General features: G+C 40.3%; 1 protein-coding gene across 4 annotated transcripts in view; it reads right to left on the bottom strand.

Moving 5' to 3' along the window:
* Positions 1 to 456: 456 nt before the first annotated feature.
* LOC111872198 overlaps positions 457 to 26,973 on the bottom strand; it is a 150,106-nt gene continuing 123,589 nt past the window's right edge. For 2 of the 4 annotated variants that reach the window (XR_004513877.1, XM_033754592.1), the window contains one exon: positions 457 to 1,326. Coding sequence is in view for 2 of the 4 variants with exons in the window: in XM_033754592.1 (XP_033610483.1) it covers positions 1,211 to 1,326 (116 nt within the window). In the remaining 2 variants the exon portion in view is untranslated. Of the gene's footprint in view, positions 1,327 to 20,209; positions 22,660 to 26,973 lie in introns of those variants that run through there. The other 2 variants (XR_004513876.1, XM_023865846.2) reach the window with 2 other exon arrangements.

Raw genomic sequence — 26,973 nt, 5'->3', positions numbered from 1 at the left:
ACAAAGTTGATGTTATCGCTGTTGTTGTTGTTGCTGTTGTTTAACACTTGTTGTTGGGTGGTAGGTAGAAAGGGGAATTCGTTCAGATCGGTCGTGTTGATGATTGGGTTTGGTTTGTGTGCAGCGGTGAGTCTCGATGAATGAGCTCCGCGTCTTGCGTTTTGTAGGTTTTTGTATATGTTACATCCTTTGTAGTTGGCCGGATGGGTGCCTCCACAGAGCGCACATTTTGGTGGGGTATTTGGGCTTTTTTTGCAACTGGTGGAATTATGCTCTTCTCCGCATTTGACGCAGGCGTACGGTTTCATGCAATATGATTTGGTGTGTCCGTAGCACTGGCACCTTGTGCATTGCACGATGGTGTTTTTCTTTCTTGGGGCCTCCACCCTGATTCTCGAGTTGCACAGGAATTCGATGTCGTAAATATTCTTGTTGTTTTCTGATGCTGTACGTGGTACAAGAAAATGGCAGGTGAAAAAATTGTTCAAGGTCGTTTACGTAAACATTCACTGACACTCGAGAACGAGAAAGCATACATGAGGATGAGTCAGATGGACATTATGGAAACGGAAACAGAAACACATCATTTTTCTGATGGCAGCAGCAACTGCCTGGAATCGTGAAAGTCCATCGTTGTCCTTCCACTGGCCACGACATTGATTGGGTTCAAATGACAAATTTTCCGAAGTACTACTGAAACCGACTCAAGACACGCAGTATCAGCATATCCTCCATCAAAAATACGGACTAGCATTACAAATTTTACAGAAAAATTATAGAAACAGATGAACTGTAGACTTTCGCAATTCGTGACATGGAAAGACAACGCAAATTTAAGTTCTGTGTTCTGTGATAATACGAAGCATCATTCCAATAAAGTATTCAGTTGCTACATGCTTCTGTAAAAAGCTGTTGATCTGGTATGAAATGCCTGATATTTAAATTATCTTGAATTTATATTGATGTCTTTCTGCTAGATAACTCGAAGAAATAAATACTACAGTTTTATTGGGAACAAAGAAATTTTGCCGAAAATATTTCACTTTGTTAACATTTATAATACTGGATACATCCACACTTTGAAATGCTAAGGACGCGTGAACCATACAAAGGATTAGGTGTTAGAAGTTGAGGAATCTTCAAGGTATCTTTGCCGGTAGACAGTAGGATTGGCTGTCAAGGCCAGGGAACTGCTTTGTTGAGTGGCTCATCAGAGGCTTAGCGGCATGGGGCTGCTGCCTACAGTGACCCCTTTCGCTGTGTTGTTATATTCATTACCTTCTTCTCTGCTAATTGCATTCACCATTTCTTCGTTCTCCTTTCGAACTGTAAGAAATATATAAAAAACTTGTAGAATATCTGTTCATATAAGGATCATCTCATAACACACACAGAAACACGCCAAATTTACAGTTAAGTTAAACATTGGTATAATGTCTGCCTATACAACACTTAGTTAATTGATTAATGTTTCAGTAGTTATGCATTTGAAGAATACAACTTGTTTGTCCGTACTGACGTTCATCAGCTGGTACATACTTTACAAGTAAAAAGTTTTGTTCATGAATTGCGGGATTACCGAATGATTAATAAGAGATCGCAAACGAGGTTTTGAAATTTTAGTGTAGTAAATTTTTACTATAAGTGAGAATAAAATATAACAGACTTTAAACGCTGCACTTTTCCAGACTAGTATGTGGAAGTAATTATAATATTAAAATAAATTAGTGGTTGGATTATTTTAAATATGCGCTTTGAAATAAATATATTTGCTCTCGTCATCTGTTCTGACCATCGACGTATAACAGTAAAATTGTAATAACAGGTGTTAAAATTATGAGAATAGTCTGAAATATTTGGATACCTCGAAACTGTAGCTTTCTTTGTATAATAGATTTATGTTGGTATGTAGACCGCGTGGTTATAGATCTAATGTTCTGTGGGTTTATATCCTAGTCTTGCCGAATGTGTATCCAAGAGATGTGGCCACTTCTTTGAATGTTAGTTACTCCTTAACGTTACATTACAAAGAATGTGTAATGTAATTTATACGGATGAAAATCATCTGATTGACTATGGTGAATGGCAGAATAAAATTCCTTGGCCGTTATGGAAATACCCCAGCCGAAATTCGAACCAGGCTGGCAGAGTTTTACCACTACATTATCCTGTTGTCTATGTCTGTTAACAGGTGTGTTTGCAGTAAAATAGTTTATAACTTTCGAAGTACGCATCCCGTTGTGTGTCTTAACGTATTCTCCAAATGGGGCAGTCAACACAACAACAATAACAATAATATTCAGTAAGAGAAAACAGAAATTATCATATCAACATTTATTTATTTGTGCAGTTCTTATTGTGACATATTTCGACCTTTCGTTTTAGGTCATCCTCATTCAATAGAAGACCAACAGCGCAAGTCCATGAACTGTGTCAAAGCATTAAATATGGATCCATATTTAAGTTGAGATTAAATTATTAAAATTTCCAATTAATGCAATAACAGTTACAAGTTGTGATTAGAAAAATTAAAAGGACTAAATTATTAAATATATTAAAAGTGTTTAAAATGCTAAATGAATTAAAACAGGTTATGCGGTGTCAACCGTTGCTGCGGTATTACTATCAACACTTACTTATGGAGCTGAGCCCTTCTTGAGGAGCCGCCAAATCTGCAGCTACTCAAGGATTTCCCAGAATTTTATGGAACCCAAAGGTTCATTACCGTCCCTATCCTGAGCGAGATCAATCCAATCCAACCCATCCTGTCTCTCTGAGATCCATTTAAATATTATTCACACACCTACGCCTTGGTCTTCCATGTGGTCTCTTTCCTTCTCGCTTTACCATCAATATCCTAAATACATTCCTCTTCCCTCTTCCTGCTATATGCCCTGCCCACCTCATCCTTCTTGACATGATCATTCTAATATTATAATCTCTACGGGGACTTAAATAACACACAGCTCAATAGCCACGAAATATCCAATCCATCACGAAACCTAATGGGACGGGATTCATACCCCCCCCCCCAAAAAAAAACAACTCGGAAACACCTCACATACCATTAAGAAGGATACTGGGGACAGACCTTACATATAGCAACAAGAAGACTGTAAATCAAACACGATTTAAAATACTAAGATGGACTCCCAGCACAGCAAGCTCTAGCAGTTCGGCCATCTTGACCACAACAGAACAGACCAAGAATTAGAAATAATTAGTTAGCTGTGAGCTTCTTGTGAGTCTCTGATCGATACAATTTGACCCTTTCCTATGTCTAAAATTCAGAAAGAGAACAGCTTGTGTTCTAATTTAAAGGTTCACATTTTGAAAGACTATTTTTTAGTATATGGTAAAATATCACTTTCCTTTAACAAATACAGGCTCATTGTACGTGGACAGTAATATTGAAACAGGCTGCGCCTTCTTGTGGTATTCAGCGGGATACTTTATTCCTTTTGTGAGAAATGCAATGCCCCTTGCGTCGGAGAGAAATACGCCTACCCTTATCTGTGTCTTCTGAAGCCCACGCGTCGCTCGTGCAGAAGAGCGGACACATCGACACTTTCATGGTGTAGATGCTTCTTCAGAGAAGCGTATGGACCTACAAACTACCCAACTACACTGCTTTTGTAATTGACCGGGTCCTGCCGCATATATTCGTCACGACTTTATTTTATGCTCCCCGCTAAATGATGGTAAGACAGATCCATGCTGCAGTGAATCACTAAAAATGTCGTTGAAGTCAGTTCTTTCTCCTTCTTTCCATGTATATTAGGATTTGAGTGAATGAATGTGTAAGGGGCGGGCCTTCTCGGCCCTTGCTATAAACTAGGATTTAGTACCTTCACTGAAATTGTACTACCGCCTTTGCAATTCTCGCTAATTCCCCACAGTTGAGCATTTACACGGGATCTTAGAATCCTATTCGCATTGCGGACTTATAACTCGAAATAAACACATAACGTACTTAATTTCGCACAATAAGAAACACTACATCGCTGCAATGTTAATCATTGCCTCTTTGTAGCCGAACACTTGTAGTGGGAGAATATAAGATACAAGTATGCTCAGACTAAAAGGGTAAACACGAAAACACACGACCAAGACCCGAGAAGCCAGGCTCTGCTGCCCCAAGGGATAACAGAACAGTCTTACGAAGAAAAGACGTGACAGTTTTCGGGAGCTGTATCCAAGTAGAAGAGACTCCATGGAAAAATAGTCTAAGGTTGAGGTTCGTGAGACAAGCCCCTGCATGGACTTTCTGGTAACTAAACAGATTTTGAGAAACTTTATATGCCATAAGTAATTTATATAAATATATAAATAACTTACAGATCTACCAAACAACTCCTATGCTATACTAAATTAAAAAATTGAAAAAACTCAACAAACTACTTTCTTATTCACAGAGGGGTCAAATGGTGCCCGACACGTCCGTCCGTTACAAACTGACCCCCTCTGAAGCTCATGAATAAATGTTCATAATTTTACATTTTTCTCATAATCTGTTACGTAATACAGCACGTCCAACATGGTTTCATGTAATTCCAATTGTGATACTTGTATTATTATTGCCAACAGGCATATATGTGCAAGCAGATCATCAGTGTAGTTCTGTAATTACGTTAAGGAGTTTGGGGATTTCATAACAATTCGACACCCTAAAAATATCTATAAAGAATCGGACATAAAAATAAGAAATATAAATTTCTATGCATCCACGTCTTCGCGGCGTAGTGTTTAATTAGTTAAGCACAAGCACCACTTCACTTTTATTTATTTATGACTTCCCATCCCTGCCTATCAGAGAATAATGGAGATCTGCAAATTGTCGCAAATCCCCCAACATATTCTGAGGGTATGAACTAAAACATCTTTAAGCTCAATCTTCGTCTACAGTGAGCTGTAAAATGTAAAATTCAGTTTGCTTTTTGAAGAAATATTTCTCAAAACGAAACAATTATGAGCTACACATCGAAAAAGAACTAGTGTGCATTTTAAGTAAAATTTATTTTCAACATTGAATCCATCATATAATTATTTCCTAAGACTTTTGTGAACCATCGCTGACACTCCTATATTCTCAGAACCTTAACGGATTTTATTTTTATCTTTTTATCTTGGGATAATTTACTAGAAATATAGTTTAATTATTAGCATTCTCCATTTTCTCAGAATTGTTTTTGACTGTCTGTTGAGGCCCTATGCTACAAGCCGGAAGGTCGTGGGTTCGGTTCCCAATGGAGTCATTGATTTTTTCAATTTACCTAATCCTTCCAGCCTCAATATGGTCCTGTTGTCGACTCAGCCTCTAACAGAAATGAGTACCAGGAATATTCGGGGGGAGGGGTTAAAGGGCTGCGGACGCATAAGGCTGACAACCTCACCGCCTTCTGTGAGTCCATTATCTAGACCAAGGGTCTCCAAACTACGGCCCGCGGGCCACATGCGACCCGCGATGTGATTTTATCCGGCCCGCGAAAGAATTCTGCAGAAATGCGCCAATTGAACTAATTTTCCAATGAGTACTAATCAATATGATTCCGAGCTTATTGACCTGACATATTATACTGCAGTTCGATGGCTTAGCTGTGGAAAGGTTCTTTCGCCCTTCTTTCAGCTCAGGAATGAAATTGATATATTTCTTACCGAGAAAAACCATCACGAAACACTTTTATCAGATACCGAGTGGCTTTGGAAATGAGCGTTTTTTGCTGATCTGGTGAACCGTATGAAGCATTTGAATTTAAAGTTGCAGGGTGAAAATAACTTTTTTTTTCCTTGGCACTACAGCCCCAGTGGGCCTAGGCCTACCTCCATGAACTCCGTTCACTTCGGTATTCTAGATCTTACACACACGGTAGGACTCCTTGGGCGAGTGATCAGCTCATCGCAAGGCCTCTACCTGTAGACAAATACAGAAAAACGCACACAAACATCCATGCCCTGAGTGGGATTCGAACCCACGATCCCGGCTTCCGAGCGAGCGAAGACAGTGCATGCCTTAGACCGCTCGGCTACCGTGATCGGCCGAAAATAACTTAGTCTGTGATTTATTTGCACTTATCAAGGCATTCAGAGCAAAGTTGATACTTCTGGAAAGCCAATTGAAAAATTGTAACTTTGTTCATATGCTATACCGTGCAAAGTTGCATAAAAAGGGTGAAGCTGAATTTCCTTCCTCGTTTGCAAATTTAGTCATTCCAGATTTGAAAGAACAATTTCGGAAGCGATTTGCTGATTTGGATTCCAGTGCTCAGGAAATTAGATTGTTTCAAAATCCGTTTGACTGTGATGCTGCAGATGTCCCAAGTCAAATTCAAATGGAAATTATTGAACTTCAGGAAAATTATCATATTAAAGACAAATACAAGGAAGGAAATTTGATCGAATTTTATAAATTTCTGAACTCTGAGCAATTTCCAAATTTAAAGAAATTTGCTCGTAAATTTATCTCCATTTTTGGGACGACATATCTGTGTGAACAAACTTTTTTCCCAGATGAAGTACATCAAGTCGAAATACAGGGCAAATTTATCCGACGAACATTTAAAGTCTCTACTTGTGATTAGCGCTTCAAAATTTGAACCTAAATTTAATCAGATTTTAAGAATGCAAAAAGAGTTCCATCATTCACATTAATTGTTTTATTATAATTTGTGATTAAACTATGACCATTTGCTACTACTGTCTGTTGTCATTAATATACGACAATTATTCTCATGTACTTTGTATTTAGTTTATGAAATTCTGCGCTTTCAATAAAACTCATATACCTAGAGTTATTAATTTCTCATTTTATCCGGCCCGTTGAAAGTGCTGAATTACCTAATGTGGCCCGCGGTTCGAAAAGTTTGGAGACCCCTGATCTAGACGATGTGGGAGCCTCGACCTCTCACATCCCTATGGGTATTCAGGGCCTGTTACAGGGATAACATACCATCTCTTCATTTTCAGCCTATTTTTTTGGAAAGGTCCTATATGATACAACTTTTTTTTTTCACTTAAATATCTTACGAAGTATGAAAGAGCTGTTTCTCGCCTCTCCACTTATCAGAATACGACGGGCTATCTAAGCTTCAAATTCAGCGTTTTGGAGCCGTACTTTCGTCCTGTTCGAATACTAGAGAGGTCTGAAAGTTAAGACAACAGTTTGCTGTGTGAAGAGCTTTGATTTTACTGTTGCAAAATTACACTGCAATCGAGACGTATTCTTACTCATGTACATCTTGCGTATTAAGCAATTTGTCCCAATATGAAGTGAGACGGTCCACACCTTTCTGTAGACGTCTGCGAATAGTCCCAACATCTGACGAAACGCTTTAGGTTCAACACCCGCGTCTGTATTGAAGCGTCTTGCAGAAAGACGATTCTGTGTCTTTCGTTTCTTTGGATCAATAAAACACCCCTTTGATCTACTAGGAAACTGTCGTTGTTTTATGAAGTTGCTTAAGTTCAGTGAATCAGGGCTCCGAAATAGCCTCCCAGAACATTAATAAATATGACTTGAACCAATTATTCAGAACGTAACAACGTGACGGTAAAGTCGCAAGTGAGGACATAGTTTATGAAAGTAAAGCCCACTACAAGTACCAGGCCCATTGTGAATGCCATGTGTCTGTACCACCTAAGCCATAGTCTACGCAGAACTATCAGAGTTTTTTCTTGATCCGTTTTGCAGCTACATGTGATTAAGAGTTCGCACCTCAAGCTCTGTGGCCTATTGCGAAATCCCTTAGAAAACGGGATGGACCAAAGGCACCAACCGCTATTCACGGCCCTTTTGGAATAACATATCACCCGAACGAGAAAGTCAATGTCATTGCGGACTGTTTAGAAAAACAGCGCACATCTCATGACCTGTGTGACGAAAACCATGAGCGACAGGTTGAAACTAGAGTCCAAGTTGGGCTCTCGTCTGTAGACGGCGCCCCGTTGGGGAAGGTCAGACCATGTGACATACATAAATTAACAAATTTATTAAAATTTCGAAAGTGTTGTGGACTTGATGGTATTCCAAACAAATCCTTTAGACATCTTCCAATGAGACCACTGGTATATCTGACACATTTATTTAATCACTGCCTTCGGCTGTCCCATTTTCCAAAGCCTTGGAACGAATCAAAATTTATAACGTTACTAAAACCCGTTAAGAACCCAAAATTTCCTCAACATATATGCCCGATTAGCCTCTTGTCTGCAAAAGGCAAGCTGTTAGAAAAAAGTTATTCTGAAAATAGTCCGAAAGGCGCATTGAAGAAAGAGGCCTGATTAATGCAAGCCAGTTTGATTTCCGTGCCCGTCATGGCACGACACTTCAATGTATGAGGCTTACGGACCAAGTAACCTTAAATTTCAACAATAACATGTCTACAGCTGCTGTATTCTTGGATATTGAAAAAAGCCTTTGATGCAACATGGCACACTGATTTGCTGTATAAATTTTCTACATTAAATTTTTCGATCAGTCTAATCAAGTTTATTAGCTCTTTCCTTCCTCAGAGAAAATTAAGAGTTTCAGTCGAAGGTGAAATATCTACGCCAAGGGATATTAGTACAAGCAGGGCTGCCACAAGGTTGTGTTCTCTCCCCCACACTGCACAGTCTATACAGAGTATACACAAAAGAATTATGCAGTTTCAAAAGTTAATAACAATTTTATTTCTTCACTTACGCGGTCACAACGCACACCGTCAGAGGCGGCAACTGTCCAAGTTTCTCATGCGTTAATTACAAACCTCCAATGTGTGCACCCTGGGTCACACGACCACACATCCACACGGTAATCAAACTCTGCTGCAAATTGAGAAGATAACCTTCTCCCTTGGCCACCCCGTTCGCCAGATCTACACGGTGCGATTTCTTTCTTTGGGGGCTCGTTAAAGACAGCGTTTATGTACCGCCACTGTCCACATCCATCCATGAACTTCGTGAACGGATGACGCATGCACTGCAGGTCATTACAGTGGACATGCTACACCGGGTCTGGGATGAGTTTGATTACCGTGTGGATGTGTGCCGTGTGACCCAGGGTGCACACATTGGAGGTTTCTAATCAGCACATGAGAAACTTCGACAGTTGCCGCATCTGACAGTGAATGTTGTGCCTGTGTAAGGTGAGAAATAAAATTTTTATTAACTTTTGAAACCGCAAAATTCTTTTGTGTATACCCTGTATAGAAATGAGACGTGGTGTGAGCACTGGATCATAAAATTCAATGGCCATAAAACTCAGGCAATCTACTTTTCTCATAGACTTAGGCCGCCTGAGGCTAATCTTTCATTGATTAGTCATGTAAAACATCTGGGTGTAATCTTCGATGAGAGGATTACATGGAGACTGCACACAGAAATGATTGAAGTAAAGGCATTCACAATATTTATTACAATCTAGTCACTGTTCAAAAGAGGGGGTTTAAGCGCCAACATTAAACTAACCCTCCATAAGGCACTGATCACATCAGTAATGACTTGCTCTTGTCCCGCCTGGGAATTAGCGGCAGACATCTACCTCTTAAAATTGTATTGAACGCAAAAAATGGTTCTGCGCACCACTGGAAATTTTCCAATGCGCACACCGTTTCGCGATTTGCAAACAGCTTTCAGCTTTCCGCATGTATATAATTATATAACAAAACTGTGCAGGCGACAAGCAGAAGTCAACAAAATCATGAGAATGAACAAGTTCGCGGTACAGGGCAAGGTGAAGTCAGACACAGAAAATATAAGAGGCTTAAACTTGGCGGTGGTCAAGCTTACGAACTTTCATATGACTAAGCTGCCGTTATAGCATAAGATACGTAAGTTAGGCATGATCTGCTCTGCAAAGAGTGTACTGACAGAGGGCTTGTGTGTAGTGCAGAAGGAAGAATTTTCAATAACATGTTATAAGTGAGATAGTTGTCCTTGGCAAAAGGCTAAGCATATTCATAAGAGACAAACCTACATTCTCGTTAGAGAGGACTTTACATAAGGACTATTACAGCAAGGGCTTAGTTTAAAAATCTCTGGTAGTGAATCTCGAGAGGACTGATGCCAAGACGAACTGGTTGACTGTAAATTGCCAGTCATAAAATAACTTTTGACTTTTGCTTGGGGAGTATAGGGCAGTAGTTGAGAAGACAATCGGGTCGAGTTCTGGAATTGGCAGTCGAAGGCGATTGAGGAGAATTGACAAGAGAAGGGTTATGTGGTGCAAATAAGACGTGTGTGACTTGAAGTTACATAGAGACGGTTATAAATCCGTTGCCAGGATGCGACTAGATGAGACTGAGTACCCTAGTGCGTCTCTAAAACTGAACTGGAAAGTGTGTATGATAGTGATAGCTCTGTATTTCCTGTAGTTCTGAATTGTATGAATGTATAAGGTGTAATAAATCCAATCATCCAATCCAGAAACGATTTTATAAGTCACCCTTACACACGACGATATGTTCTGTCTCTAAATGATCTGCCATTACACAAATTTATATATCATTCGGCGACGTGCAGTAACTAAATAACTAACTAACTCCATGAATCTGGTTCCTCCCTGAGAAGACGCCAGTTGTGCAGCTACTCAAGAATTTCCCAAACTTGTATGGAACACGAAGGTTCATTACCGTATTAACAAGAGCCCACCACTGATCTCTATGCTCAACCAGATCAATCCAATCCATGCGACCCTCTCCTATCTAAGATCCATTTTAATATTCCCCACCAAATTAAATTTTGTTCTCCCAGTGCTCTCATTCTGCCTGGCTTTCACGCCATCATCCTATATGCATTTCTCGTCTCCCCCAATCGTGCTACACGCTTCCCATTATGCAGTTTTCTTCGCTTCATTTCTCCAAATATTCTCCTCAGCATCAGTCGATGTTCCTCCCTTAATATCAGAGACCAAGTTTCACACTCATACAGAACCTCAGGAAAGATTACAGTCCTGCATGTTCTAATTTTTACGTGTTTAGGCAGCAGACGTGAAGACAAAAGTTTCTGGACTGAATGCCATCAAGTACTATACGAATTCACACCCCCCCCCTTAATTTGTTCTAGAATCAAAGTTTGATTTGTTACTGCCGTTCCCGCCTGTCGTTCTGTATGGGTGTGAAACTTGGTTTCTGACGTTAAGGGAGGAACACAGACTGAGGGTGTTTGAGAACAGGGTGTTGAGGAGAATATTTGGACCGAAAAGAGATGAAGTGACGGGAGGTTGGAGAAAACTGCATAATGAGGAGCTTCATAACTTGTACTCTTCACCAAGAATAATTAGAATGATCAAGTCAAGGAGGATGAGGTGGGCAGGGTATATAGCACGAATGGGGGAGACCAGAAATGCCTATAGGATATTGGTGGGAAAGCCAGAAGGAAGGAGACCACTGGGAAGACCAAGGCTTAGGTGAGTGGACAATATTAAAATGAGTCTTAGACAGATAGGATTGGATCGTATTGATTAGATTGATCTGGCTCAGGATAGGGACAAGTGGAGAGCTCTTATGAGCACGGTGTCGAACCTTCGGAGTCCATAAAATGCTAGGAAATTCTTGAGTAGCTGCAGAATTGGCAGCTCTTCCAGAAGGGCTCAGCTCCATGAACAAGTAAGTACTGCCCTTCCAAAGTATTTGAACTGCGTCACATTTTCAAATGATCTGCTAGCTTTCAATATATCATAATTTGCCCTGGTGACAAGACAGAATCATATACCTACATTTATCTGCGTTTACCTCTAGACCAACCACCCTTCTAGCATCAGTTACAATTTCAGTGCTTTTCGTTAAGTTATCTACTGTATTATATCCCAATAGATTTACATCAGCAGCAGCGTAGACCAGTAACTAATGTGTCCCGTTTAGTTTCAGTCCCACCTTGTTTTCCTGGACCTTCCCAATGACATATTCTAATGCAAAGTTGAAAAGCAATGTCGTTAAAGAATCTCATGTTTCAGATAATTTTGGATGCGAAGCAGACAAACGTCGACTTATACGAACCTCACAATACGGTTCATTAAACATATTTTAATCAACCTAACTAGTTTCTTGGGTACTCCATACTGTAGGAGAATACTGTAGAACACTGTGACATGTAAACCTCTTGCCAGGCAACGACTAAATAAGTAACTATACGAAGGTCGTTACTAGGCAGCGGCCCGTAAACAGCAACAGATGGACGGGATTTTATAAGCAAGACAATTTAGGTGTTACAGTGTTACAGTTAGTCTGATAACTGCTGGGTTCAGTTGTTGTGAGCTGTTGCTGTGAGAAAATGATAGCTGAAACTGGGAACAGTTTGGGATCCCAGAGGAATGGGAACGTCTGCCTTTAAAGCTACTACCAAGCAACGGCAGTAAAGGCTTAACCGACTGAGAATCCTTAGTGTGTTCAAAGGGCCGCGCCATAGCTGAAGCGGTTAGTTGTTGGCTTCCCACGGCGGCGGCCTGGGTTCGATCCCGGGTCTGATCAAGTGGGATTTGTGGTGGACAAAGTGGCGCTGGGGCAGGTTTTCTCCGAGTACTTCGATTTCCCCTGCCAATCTTCATTCCACCAATTGCTCCACAATCACCCTCACCTACCATCTGGGGCTGGTAGAGTAGGCCAGAAGTGGCCGCAGTACAAGGGACTTAGTCCCACCCCACTAGCAGTAAAAAATTAAGTAGTGTGTTCAATAATGATTTTTGAAGGATATTGGATACAATTTTTGTAAGAAATTGATAGAAATGCACTGTATACATCCGCCATATTGCGATTGTTTTGATCGACTCGACGTTAGAAATAAAAACGAGCTGAAAAATCCAGATCGAAACGGCATTCAGCTTACCCACGGAACAAAGAATATTGCGCTTCCAGTTCATCCTTTCCGAAGGAAGTAATTACTAATCTGAACTTAGGGAATTCGACAGTGCTAAAATATTCACCCGGAATGCAGTAAGTGCACACTTCTCATTCTGTTAGCACGGCGATCACCAAGAAGTTTCGTTAGAAACATTTCAATAAGCTCATTTGCCTCAAAAACTGACTACGGTGTAATCATATGAATTCCTTTTCGCAGAATTCTGATAGTGTGAGAAAAGCTGACGTGTACACGGACCGCATGGCAGTCCCGACATGCCCTCAAAATGATTCGTAATACTAGATCGCACCAGAGCGCGTCTTATGCCTCACGAATGCTGCCACTGGAATGCTAGTACGTTTCAATTCCGGAGGGTGGCTGTAGATTTTATGCTGACAAATTGTAGTTTACGTATAAATTTTAGTATAACAAATTACATTCCATCAGAAATAAGGAACAGATAATTATAATGGAGAATAAAGCAGTTTTCGCCTTACGAATTACTCAAAAATCAAAGCAGCCTATTAAAGCTTCTCCTTTTTCTAATGCTCGCAGTAATTCCCGGTGTTCAGGCCTTCTTAAATTCCAGTTCAGCGGTGTAAAATATAATAAGCGTAATGTTAACAGGCATTAAGATTTCGCAAAATTATATAATAGTACTGTAATGGACAAAGCAAAGCTTTAATCTGTAAGCAGTCGAAGTTCAGTAGCCTCAGTTAGCATAGTGACAGAATATTAAACATATTTTTTCAACAACTAATGACAATTTTTTTTTATTCCTAGTGGGGTGGGACTAAGTCCCTTGCACTGGGACTACTTCTGGCCTATTGTACCAGCCTCAGATGATAGGTGAGGGTGACTGTGGAGCAATTGGTGGAATGAAGATTGGCAGGGGAAACCGAAGTACTCGGAGAAAACCTGCCCCAGCGCCACTTTGCCCACCACAAATCCCACTTTACCAGTCCCGGGATCGAAATCGGGCCGCCGCGGTGGGAAGCCAGTGACTAACCGCTTGAGCTATGGAGCGGTCCTATTAATGACAGATACAAAACTAAAAATTAATCTAGAAGTGCGCATCACCATTTATCTGAGATTTCTGAAGAGCAAGTCTTTCATTTAGGCGAAATAAATCTCTCATCATTATATATTATGTGGGAACAAAGTAGATAACTTTCAGTCCAGTATGACATACAGGTTTACAACACTTCAGTCTTTATTCGCCTTACATGTTTCGATTCAAAAGAATCATCTTCAGAGGCGCACCACTACGAGCAGGAAACACTGTCACATAAGATGTTTTAACATTATGCACTAAGGTTATGAATAGTGCTCATTATATCACAGTTTGCCCTATGCAGCCACGTTGACGTGTAGATTTACGTGTGATATTTCGTTTAAGCGTATTTGCTGGGTATTCGATTGGGGTTTCCCACTGCACGCAATGTGATGTTCACTTTTCCATAAAATAGCTTCCCTATGTATTTAAAATTGTATTAAAATCTTTTGTATGTAATAAAATAGTTATTTTGTTAAAAATCGTGAACCAGCATTGGGTCAAGTTGTTTTTTCCTCCGGATGGTATAAGATGTCGATTATTTCTCTTGGTTGTATGTTCTTATTGTTAGTTGTGTAGTTTACGTGCGTTACATACGACACAGCACGCACGTAAACTACACAACTAACAATAAGAACATACAACCAAGAGAAATAATCGACATCTTCTACCATCCGGAGGAAAAAACAACATGACCCAATGCTGGTTCACGATTTTTAACAAAATAACTAATTTTTTACATACAAAAGATTTTTAATACAATTTTAAATACTATGGAAAAGTGAACATCACATTGCGTGCAGTGGGAAACCCCAATCGAATACCCAGCAAATACGCTTAAACGAAACATCATACGTAAATCTACACGTCAACGTGGCTGCATAGGGCAAACTGTGACATAGTGAGCACTATTCATAACCTTAGTGCATAATGTTAAATCGTCTTATGTGACAGTGTTTCCTGCTCGTAGTGGTGCGCCTCTGAAGATGATTATTTGAATTGAAACATGTAAGGCGAATAAAGACTGAAGTGTTGTAAACCTGTACGTCATACTGGACTGAAAGTTATCTACTTTGTAATTAATAGTGTGACGGACCAGAATGAGACAAATCAACTTATGTGCGAACTGCCCACATTCAATTATAAATATTATACATATATGAAATGACAGAATCCTGTGAAGTCCATCTATTTTAATAAATGATAGATATTCTGCCTTATACGATTCGGCAAATAGTGACGAAATTAAAGACGCAATCCAGCATTACTAAGGTATTACTTGACATAAAGTTTTAGTACAATATTACTGAAGAGCCTGTAAATTGCTGAAAGCAATTAAATAAATTAAAAGAGCCATTTTAAATTTTTAAGACAAGAATGTAATTACAGCATTCGTAACGTTTTCTACAGTTGACATGAAAGAATTTTATTGATTTTTACAGTTGTATGTCGCATATCCGCTTGTAAATACCATGTACTGTTTTCATGGCTCTGTACCAACTATGTAGAATGTTTACAATATTATATTTAAGCATCCTGTTGCACTCCATATGATAAATGATATAAACTCCGTCTCAAGTGCAAACAATATATTTTGTGTCTTTGATCTTGCTCCCTACACTACATGTTTCGGCCTCAGACGTCCATCATCAGGTGTATAACACTCACGTCGCTGTCACACTGCACCCAGTTCAAAATTTAACATCTAAAACACTCTCCCTGTCATTATCAACTTCTATTTCGTTGATAGCTGTCCACCCGTAGATTACTTCACACACGTTAATTATGAGTTTATTGTAATAGCACCATAATAAAATCTTTAGTTCTAATTTTAAACCTTTAAATTCTTGTCCAAATTTTAAAATTTTAAAATTTTAAAATTGTTAGGGTTATTCGCCCTGTGTTTGAAGTGCTGCAGCGGCTAGTTCTTGTTTTCACACTGTATAGGTGTTATCTTGTGTAGTCTTTCTGTGTGCGTGCCGCTGCTATTCTTTACTACGTGTCTACGTGAAAACAAGAACTAGCCGCTGCAGCACTTCAAACACAGGGCGAATAACCCTAACAATTTTAAAATTTTAAAATTTGGACAAGAATTTAAAGGTTTAAAATTAGAACTAAAGATTTTATTATGGTGTTATTACAATAAACTCATAATTAACGTGTGTGATGTAATCTACGGGTGGACAGCTATCAACGAAGTAGAAGTTGATAATGACAGGGAGAGTGTTTTAGATGTTAAATTTTGAACTGGGTGCAGTGTGACAGCGACGTGAGTGTTATACACCTGATGATGGCCGTCTGAGGCCGAAACATGTAGTGTAGGGAGCAAGATCAAAGACACAAAATATATTGTTTGCACTTGAGACGGAGTTTATATCATTTATGTAGAATGTTGCGAAGCTCTCGTACAAGGTTGTCTGGGAGATTAGTTGGAGCTAGTTCTTTAGGTTCATCTCAGTTTCGGAGTTACCATGTGTTGCAATAAAATTGCTTCCTACTACTGTGACCATTTGACCGGGGCTCGGTGCCAAGAGATCGCTGAAGTAATGAGTGAAGAACAGACAGAACTGACGGCAGTAGCAGATTACAAGACGCCTATGGAAGAGGCTCTGTGCGCCATGAGACCATAACTCTTCCAACAGATCTCAGATTTCCTTTTTTGAAGCAAGACTTCCTGCTTGAGGATCAGATCAATCCTTTACGTGCACAACCAATACAAGTGTTGCAGCCAGGGAAAGGCTTCTCCATCTCCAGTTTATATGATGGTTGACAGAAGACCGTCGAAACCTCTCAATTTCTCTGCCGTGTGTTATGGACTGATGATGCTGCATTACGAGAAGTTGTGTACATAATCTATACAACTTCCATTGATGGGCAACGGAGAATCAACATGCTGCTCGCTGTACATCGTTCCAGCAAAGATTTATTGTCAAGGTTTGAACCGGATTTACAGATAATACGTAACTGGACCTATGTAATACAAGATCGTCTCATCTGTACGTTTTCTTAGACAGATTCTTCCGCTTCTATGGTAAGATGTGCCTCTGCAGGCGCGCGAGAGCAAGTGCTGTCAAGATGACGGTGCCTCTCCCAGATCCGCTCGCCTGCTCTCCACGTTCTTCCTGTCCGATTGCGCAGATTTCTATTGGTGAGCATGCCGGGAGTTCGGTACCGCGGCGCTCTAATTTAACATATTCAGGTGGCTGCCGCAGGCCTTAGGAGTCTACGGAGACATCTGCGCAGCGAGTGTTCAGGTGGAGAGAGGACACTTCGAACATCTGTTATGAGTATAATGTATATTCAGTGCAATGACAAGTCCCTACAGTGCAAACAGAATACGAGTATACACAACGAGAGGCACTATGAAGTGAAGAATATAAAAGGTTAAAAAGGTGTCAGTATTCTTTCTTTCTTTCTTTTATTTCAAATATAGAGGTCAATTAAGATATTATGTTAAAACGTAAAAATTGATAGTAACAAGAATACAACATGATCTCAACATACGAACGTCGTAAACCCTTTTCTTCTTTAAAGTTCAGCTTCAATTGATCCCCATAACAGTCTCCTTAAGTATTACACTAGAGCTTTGGAGTTCCCTGTATATTATGGTAATATTATTAATTATACATTTCCCATACCTGTATAGTAATGCTGCATTCCTACTGATACACTACAGGGTTGTATCGTAGCACTTAAAGATGTCAGACGTAAGAGATTTCTTGTGTTTGTTTGGCGAAGTCCGTTTGGTAAAATTCAGAAAGTATTTTATTTATAATCGAACTAGTAACAATATAATAATTATATTGAGATTAATATTCTCGTTAAATATTTAAGCATTATCCTACAACTCTTCAATATATTAAAAATAATTTTGACATAATTATGCATTTTACTTTCTTAATAATTTTGGTCAATGCCCTGAGTATCTAAACCTAGGTTAAAAGTAAAAGAATACTAATATAATTATTTACGATGTATTTTAAAGTTACAAACTGATCGAATTCTTCGGACGATGTTTGACTATCATCCATGAGAAAGAGGGGGGGGGGAGAAAGAGGTCGGCAATCAAATATACGGAAGGATCAACTCCCATAAACCGAAGATCGGGACCTTTGAAGTCGATTACGATGACAATAGAGTGTAACGGTCTGAATGTCCGTTATAAAGATAACTGGTTTCAGACTAGTCGGATTGGTTACTTAAGAGTATGGAATATTAAATTAAATTTAAACTATTAAACGAGATGGCTACGTAATAAGGTATATAAATCATGAAGTTTGGCAAATTTGCGGAAACTTCTTTCATCTCTGTGATCAATATTCTTTTTAATTCGTGCCATTTCATGAAATCTGTACCCTACACCGCCTTTACAATATATCTCTTACAAATTGAGATCTCAGAAATCGTGGTTACAGAGCAAGGAGGGCACTTACGCGAGAGAAGCTGACGAGTGCACAGTTGCTTAGTTACAGCCGCATTCCTTGTGCATGATAGAGATGTCGTATTACAGCATCTTATTACACGTATTTCATCGAACTGCGCGACTATATACAGAGGGGGGCGCAGAAACTTCCTTCTTTGAAGGCAAATAAAAGAAAAATTATTACTGATAGACAAAATTTATGTTTAGCTAATTAAAGAACATACTTTAAAGTTTTAAATCATGTAGTTTTAAGCAAAATATCTTGAAGGTGGTGGCCACCGTTCTCTATGCACTAATGCAACCGTTTTCTGAAGTTCCCCTCTGCACGTTCCAACATGTGCACCGGAATTTGGGCTGCTTCCTGCCGAATAACATTCTTCACCTGAAGCACGTTTGTGGGGCGATGTTTAAAAACCTCTGCCTTGAGGTATCCCCATAAAAAAATTACAGGGCGTTAGATCAGGTGAATGCGCTGCCCACGGGATGTCACCTTGAAGCGAGATGAGCGGTCCGGGGAACTTTGCCCTCAAAACTGTCATCGAAGCTCAGGCTGTGTGGGCCGTGGCACCATCCTGTTGGAACCAGACATTTCCTAGATGCGTTTCTTCAAGAGCTGGTTCGAAAACGTTTTCAGTCATGTCCACATACCGCTGTGAATTGACAATAACTGCACGATTGTCTTCTTCAAAAAAATAAGGGCCAATAATTCCAACTCTCGACAACGCACACCATACTGTCACCTTATCACTGTGAAGTGGCCTCTCATGGAGCTCTGTGGGATTGCTACCATTCCAATAGCGCATATTCTGCTTGTTGACATAGGTGAAAATGTGCCTCATCACTAAAGAAAACAAGAGCGTCAAGGGGTAAAGTTTCCAATAACGTTTCGCACGCCGTTATTCGGTTCTGGAAATCACGTGGTGACAATTCTTGTACAACAACCATCTTATAGAGATGGAAATGAAGATGTTCGTGAAGAATTCGGCGTCTTCACAAAAAGGAAGTTTCTGCGCTCTATTCTGTATAATATAGGTTTAAAATTCATTCCAGCATGCTTCGGTCTGAAAGGGTATTCACCCAGGTATAGCAGGTGTGTGTCTCACATATCAGTACTGAGTTACTAAGTAGTATATCTGGTTATTTTCAATTACGGAGTTGTACTATATTCTTAATACAAATTTGGTGCCTATTTACGTAATTTCAGATACAAATTGGCGTAACTATAAAAATAATTAAACATTTAGGAAGAATTAAATTTGAGGTTTAAACTCTTCTTACACATAGTAGCATGGTATCGTAATTAATTAAATAATGTTGTCAGATATTTATTTTAAATGTGTATTTCCGTCACCTTACTTTATGATTGTGGATTTATAATGGTTTGCTTTCAAATAAAATATTCCTAGTGCAACAACTAAAATTTACTTATCCATTTGGATAACGTATGAACAATATGACACGTTGCGACTCATGCGTATGATCTGATCCACGAACTTCACAGGTTAACACAAGCTACTGTAATGTAACTGTAAACACACTTAAGTTCTGTAGACGGAAATAAACTGAACATTTGTCAGAGTGTCTAAAACATCATTGAGGGTGGGTCATCATTAGATAGTGGTGTAGATTATTAAATAAAGTGCTTTCTCTGCTACCTGCGTCACTATAAATTCTTGGTTGGCTTATTCTTCGACTCTGAAAATGAAGGCGACATTTTCCTCCAAGAGTCGGTTGAATTTCAACGGACTACATGGAGTTTTATGTCCGAAGTTAGAACTCATCAGAGTAAGTTTCAGCGTATGATGGGAAGCAAAGTAGCCAGCTGAACACACAGTACCTCTATTGCCTAACACCGGTATAATGTACCCTCAAAAATGTTTTAGACTCACGTTATGAGTGATGTTATTGTAGGATTTAGTTACCATTTCCTGTATAGTTTGTTCGAGGATAGAGATGATCTTCTGTGCCAGGAAGATAATACGAATTTCGATGGAACGAACTGTGGGTCAGGGTGACAACCACAGCCAGCACACTACAGGCAACAAGGAAGAGGAATGTGATGACCACCATCAATACCACTATGCGTCTCCTGCGTTCCTTAGGATGTAGCTCTTTGTGGGGCATCTTGATGCTGGACTTACGATGAAAGTGACAGGATTCTCTTCTTAATGAGGAACGTTTTGAGCTGCCAGAAATGCTAGGTGTCTCTTGATGTCTTATTTTCGCACTGCCACTTCCGGCGCTACGTATACTTAAGAATCTTTCAATAGTCCTACTATCCGATCTTTCTATACTTCCACCATAACTGCCCCTCCGTCGTGGTAATTTCCTGCTACCATTGACGCTTCTGTTTCGTTGCAGCCTCTGAGCATCTGTTGAGGGACACACATCTGAAGCGTGCCTCGTGAGTTTTACGGGTTTCCTCTCACTAACTCGGAAAGATCTCTCTCTTGTCAATTGGACTCTTGGATGATGGGACCTCTTTATGGATTGCTGATAACGCAAATCCAATGCTGAACTATCTGCTTGATCATTTGTCGAAGGAAGAACTTCATCCATGTAGAAGGAAACTCTGTTAGCCAGAAAATCTTTGGGGAAATCAGAATGTTTTTGACGTTTAGACCCTCTTACTGATTTTGGACTTGAATCGTTCGCCTGTACACATGGATCACCATCCATATTGTTGCATTTATAACTATCTCTTGCAAATCTATTAGCAAACATATTTGATGATGTTGTTAATTTTGAAAAATATGCAACAAACAAAGATAAGTATATTTTCTTGATGGCCCCTTGACCTGCGGCTCTTTTGAATTCTATTAGGATTCTTATAAAACTGTAAACTATAAATAGCTAGGAGCCAGATATTGTACACTAGGCAAAGGTTCTATCAGCATGTTAACAGTTGAATCTTTCCTTCATTGATGCAGACCTTTAAATTACACAATTACAGATTTAGCAAAAATACAATTTTATATTTGTTCAGGCCGTTCTAATTTTGTCCACATATCATATTTAACTACCATTATAATAGAGACATTTCTTCCGTAGTAATAGAATGATGTGACCCAATGTTATGAATGATACTATCAGCAAGTTATATAAGTATTACGAACCAGTTAGCAAATTCCATTTCGATACTAAAAATGGAGACTTTTGTTCTGCAATCTTGAAATATTCGCAAACATACTTAGCGTTATGGGTGACACGATTTCTTGGATTCTGTGTATAAAATGTCTTGGATTTAACAGCGAACTTGTTGTGTTGGCTTCTTATGATTAACATGAAGTTCGTAAACTGTTCCACTACATCACATAGTTCACAAGCTCCATTCATTACATAAAGCTGTTATTTGTTGTTTGGTGAAAACATACAGACAATAATTCAGTTTGTTCACTGAAAAAGCGATTTTTAAACACAGTCATCAATCACTCTACATCACTTCAAACTTAGCCTTTACCTTTTAGTTCAATTCTGTAGAGTTACTGAAATTTATGGACGGTAGTTAACGGAAACGTATACACTCTCTCTAGACTTCTTACTTGTGCATAGTACTGGATTTGTTTGTTTCGCTGTCAGTGATCTGACTGCTTTTCGGCGCTGGCGTCCGTTTGTCCACTGTGGAAGTCGGCTATCTTAGAAGGTGGTGGGCACGAATCCAGTGCTTTTGTTTGCCTACTTACACTCGCACAACTCATGTATAAATAAATCTAAACACTTAATGACGTCACTTATGCTTTCTTGAGCGATGTAACTCGCAGTGGAAAGTTTTGACAAGCAGTACAGATGACTTAATGTGCACCTCATTCTTGCATTCCTGCAAAATCTTCGCGATAATAGGATTAAAACTCTTTCGGTTTAGGCCTATTTATACAGAAGGATCTAACTTCTTAAACTGGGGTCAAATTTGTGTCTCTATAGCCTCCTCACTCGCCTGTCATAAGTCATATGCTATAGCACAACAGGAAAACCCACTGGTATTGTCGGAATTTTCTGAGCGAATATGACTCAATAGTCACATAGGCGCTGAAGCAAATGTGCCGAAAGAATCCGAGCCCTCCGCTTTTCAGATAACACAAACTCTTGTTTCACTGAAGTTACATCGGTAGATTCATAAAAATAATTTTCTTAGAATCTTGTTGCATAACATTCTTTACTGCAGAAGAATCCAAACTGAAACTGCCACGATGCCAACATTCGCCTCGGCCGGCCGCCACTCCTTACTGGTCTGCTCCAGCCAAGCAGCATCTAGACTATGAGTCGCGACGTGTGTTAAAGACGGGGCACGTTACATATCTCCCTATCCTCGTCTCTTCCTCCTCCACCTCCTCTTCATTCTCTTCACTCTCTCACACCGCCTTCTATTCAGAGAAGTCTGCCAAACTGGCCGCGTGTGCAATGTCTGCGGGCGACAGATTAAGGGTTTTCACCACCTCCTCATTCGTTTTCCCGCTTTATAAATTGATTTCTTTTCCAGTTTTTCTCCTGTTTGTAAATTCACCTATCATTCACCACCGTTTCATAGTACACCGCGGAGATGTTTGCAGCTGCCGCCGCATGTTCAGCGGGAAGGGGGGGGGTGTGCCAAGGGAGGGCGGGGTCCCCTCACTTAGCATTCTGGCATCGTCACAAGCGCAGGGTCGTGTGTGTCAGTGTTTGCCGGGTTCATGTTCCAAAACATTCACTGTATTACGATCTGCTGCGCGATAAACACCTCTAATGTGGAAACCTTGTGTGACGTCATGTCATTTTGCAGAGCCGAATTTTTTTCCTCCGCTTTTTCATATTACTGTGCTACATAAACATGAAGATAGGCTCATAAGCACCAGTTTATAATGTAAAAGCAAAAAATGAAAGCTCTCTCTGCAACAGGCCGTGAAGGCCCATAGGGTTGTGAGACGTTGAGGGTCCCACATTATCTAAACAATCGACTCATAGATGGCGGTAAGGTTGTCAGCCTTACGCGCCGGCCGCGCTTTACTCCCAAGGAAAATTAATTAATTCCTGGTACTCATTTCTGTTAGGGGCTGAGTCGACCCATGGACCATAGTGCGGCTGGAAGGATTAGGTCAATTGAAAAATATCCAATGACTTCATCGGGCTTGAACCCGCGACCTTCCGGCTTGTAGCATAGCCCCTTAACCACGGGAAACAGCGGCTGAGGTGTGCATCAATCACATCGTGTGGGCATGCAGCAGTTTCGATAGAAGCAAAGGAGGGGGGCGGAAGAAAGGAAACGTAGAACGTAGAATGGCGCAAAACGTGACATGGTGAAATTTTATCCAGCGAAAGCAAATTGTTCTATAAATGCATTTGCACGCTAAGAATAAATATGAGTCGACAAAACTTGCAATACATATGGCAGTCGGATAGCCGTTGTTTTATGCTCTGCAGGCTGCTGCTACAGACAATGGGCCACAGCAGTGGAAAGGTATGAAATTACTCCAAGGAAGTTGGCCTACCGATATTTCTGTCACGAAGCTTCCCATCAGCAGGCCTACTTTAAATTGACTGCTTACACACCAAGAGAAAAACTGCAAGAGATGAATAACGAGGTAGTTTAGTGACATAGCGCTTCGCAGAATACTCATAATCTTTATACGGTGCATCCTGTTGTGTTGTGTACATAAAATATTTATTGCTTCCGTCAACACAACAATTTTTAAGAGGCATTCAAATTATTGTTTATATTAAAGTCATAAATCTTAAAGGCATAACATGTTTCGACCCTTATTGGGTCATCGTCAGGTATCGATTAATGTTATGTTGCTGAACTTGTACGAAATATGGATCCATAACATTAGTTGTTTACAGAGGGTGTAAAAAATATATCTTATAATGCTCTGTGGTAGATAAATGGGTTCAATCTGATAATATTTTTTTGTAATACACCAATGTCCGGAAACCCTTCCTTTTAACAAAGGGTCACATAATTTTGCGTGAGGGTGCATAAGTTTTAAGAGCTGCTATCGTTGTTTTACATTATAAATGTTACTCAAAATGGTGGCCACCAACTTAATTGCATATTCTGCACCGCCTAACTTTGTTATGCTGAGCTCTGTGAAAGATCCTAGCATTTCCGAGTTGGTTCCAACTGCTACTGCAATTCTTGCCACAAGATCATGTTGTGTCTCCACTGGAGCCTCGTACACCAGGCTTTGCATGTACCCCCAGAGAAAGAAATCCAGTGGAGACAAGTCAGGGGAGCGAGGGGGCCAGGTTATTGGGCCTCTACGTCCAATCCATCTGTTGCCAAAGATCTCATGCAAATACTCACGGACGACATTAGTGCAGTGTGCTGGGGCGCCATCATGCTGCAACCACATTTCACAACGGACTTCTGAAGGCACCACTTCCAGCAGCTTGGATAAAGAGTCTTGGAGAAATGTTAGGTAAGTGTCACCAGGAAGCCGCAGAGGTAAGAGGTAAGGGCCCTTGCCTACACATTGACGGCGAAGTGGTGTTGGTGGCTTCGGATATGCTTTGCGTTAGGATTTGCTTGAGCCTATACATGGCAGTTTCTGGAATGAAAATGCCTTCCTTGGTAAAGGTACACTCATCAGAAAAGAAGATAGGGCGTAGGAAGTGATGTACCTGTGCAGTTTGTCCGAGCAGTCATCGACAAATGTTGACACGAGGAGCGAAGCCATTCGGTCCCATCTCCTGCACCTTCTGGAGGTGGTAAGGGTGAAGATGCCCATCGTGCAAGACTTGCCAGGAAGTGTACTAGTATCTGGATGCTCTTCAAAACGCTGGATTACAGATTCTTCAAAATCTGGGGTACGGCGCGGCACTTCCGAGGACGTCCACAGGGGCGTTTGTTAGGGCTCAAGCTGTCCGTTTCACACAAACGCCTTTCCACTCTTGGATACGTAGTGTAAGCTGGGTGACGCTTCCTTGGGAAACGCTGTTGATACAGCCTGCAAACCTCTCTCGCATTCCTTCTGGCTTCCCCATTTCGGCGTAGTCTGCATTTGTGTGCATGTCGGCCACAGTTAATTCACAATTTCCGATCGCCACACAAATGAGGAAGAAACTACTAAACGAGCTCTAGGCATGGTCAGGGACTGTATCACGTGTCATCTGATGCATTAGCATTGACAAGTAAATTACTCGTCCTATGAATGCGACGTCTTCTGCTACTTCGGAGTGCTATGGGTTGCTTGCCTACAGGCGTCCTTCTGCACATTTCGAAGGCCCTAGCGCGTAAACAAAGCGTTTCCGGACATGGGTGCAATAACAAACTGTGATCAGATTTAATCCACAGATTACCAGTGAGTGTTGTAGCATATATTTCTTTGCAGCCTGTATAGTGTACAGTATCACACACTCAGTATAAGTACTGCTTGGAAAGCAATTGGGCTGAGATTGGACAAATCATTATGAATCCAGTTAAAATTAGTTAAAATTTAAAATTAAAAACTACCAAATTAAAGTGACAATATACGTATATAGGTATATGTTGTTCCTCGGGCACGCTGGTCTTTCTAGTTTAGTTCTTCTTGGAGGATTATGTATCTTCTTATGAGAATGTTGTCTCTTGTGTGATCGGGTTGTGAGGTTGATGTTGTAGTGGTGTTGTTGGGACATTATCGTCTTAAGGCAGGAACTATTCTTGTTATCTTGAAGTTGGTTGTCTGGATATTGTCAGTATGTCGCTTATACTTACAGGTATCGATCGAATTACCTGTTACAGTCTATCTCTGAAGTGGGTTTTATGAATTACAGCTTACTTCTGTCTCATTCACTCCCATTCACGTAAAAACCAACGTTTCTCAACGGTTTCCACCTGTTGTAGTGTGTAGTACATTCCTAGGACCTATGTTCCTGGAGGTATGAGATTTGTTATTCCGGTTCTGCCACAGGAGGGAAAAGTTCTTTCGTCTGTTTGCAGAAAAATATCATGATTGTATAGTTAATATCGAATTGATATAGGTTTCGAAAGGCTCAAAATAAAGGAAGTCAGATGGAATACTGTTTCTAATTCTTGGAGAAGTAAATAAATTCTGTTCTTATGCCGGACAGTTTTCATTGTCTGAGGCATACTCGCGACGTTTCGGCAGCTGCTGCAACCAAACTTCCCCATCATGTGATCATCACTATCGCTTCGTATCGGTGATGTTCCATTTCAGACATGAGCCAGAAGATCGACTACTCTGACTGACGCCTTTCCTGGTTTTCGTCAGTTCGTCCATCCAAATACCGGGATTCTACTAATACCCGTATATGGCAAAAACTGATATTTTCGCATCTTTTCAGATACATCGTTCACTATTATCCTATTATTGGACTATGCAGAATGTGAACTATTGAAAGAGGCATTGAATAATACATAAGTAAACAGAATATACTCCTACATTGACCACTCTGTGGTCTAGTGGCCAGAGTTCCTGACTACAAATCCAGAGGTCCCGGGTTCTCTTCCCGGCGCTACCAGATTTTCTGAGAAGTATTAGGTCTGGAACGGGGTCCAGTCAGCCTCGTGAGGATAATTGAGGAATCCGTTGCGCTAACAACGTGACACCCTCTATCCGCAAAAGTTGACATTAATTTCGCCGAAAAGCAGCGGACGCTTGGTCGGTATAGTTCGTTTGCGGACTACAGACCACGGAGTTTGTATTTTTCTGTGTGTATACTCCTACATTCAGGTGACTGTCATTATAGTGACGGATTTTTATTAGGCTTC

Source organism: Cryptotermes secundus, unplaced genomic scaffold (genome assembly GCF_002891405.2).
Source record: "Cryptotermes secundus unplaced genomic scaffold, Csec_1.0 scaffold647, whole genome shotgun sequence".
Lineage (NCBI taxonomy): Eukaryota > Metazoa > Arthropoda > Insecta > Blattodea > Kalotermitidae > Cryptotermes > Cryptotermes secundus.
The sequence above is the reverse complement of the archived record's forward strand: the minus strand, read 5'-3'. Positions and strand labels throughout refer to the sequence as shown.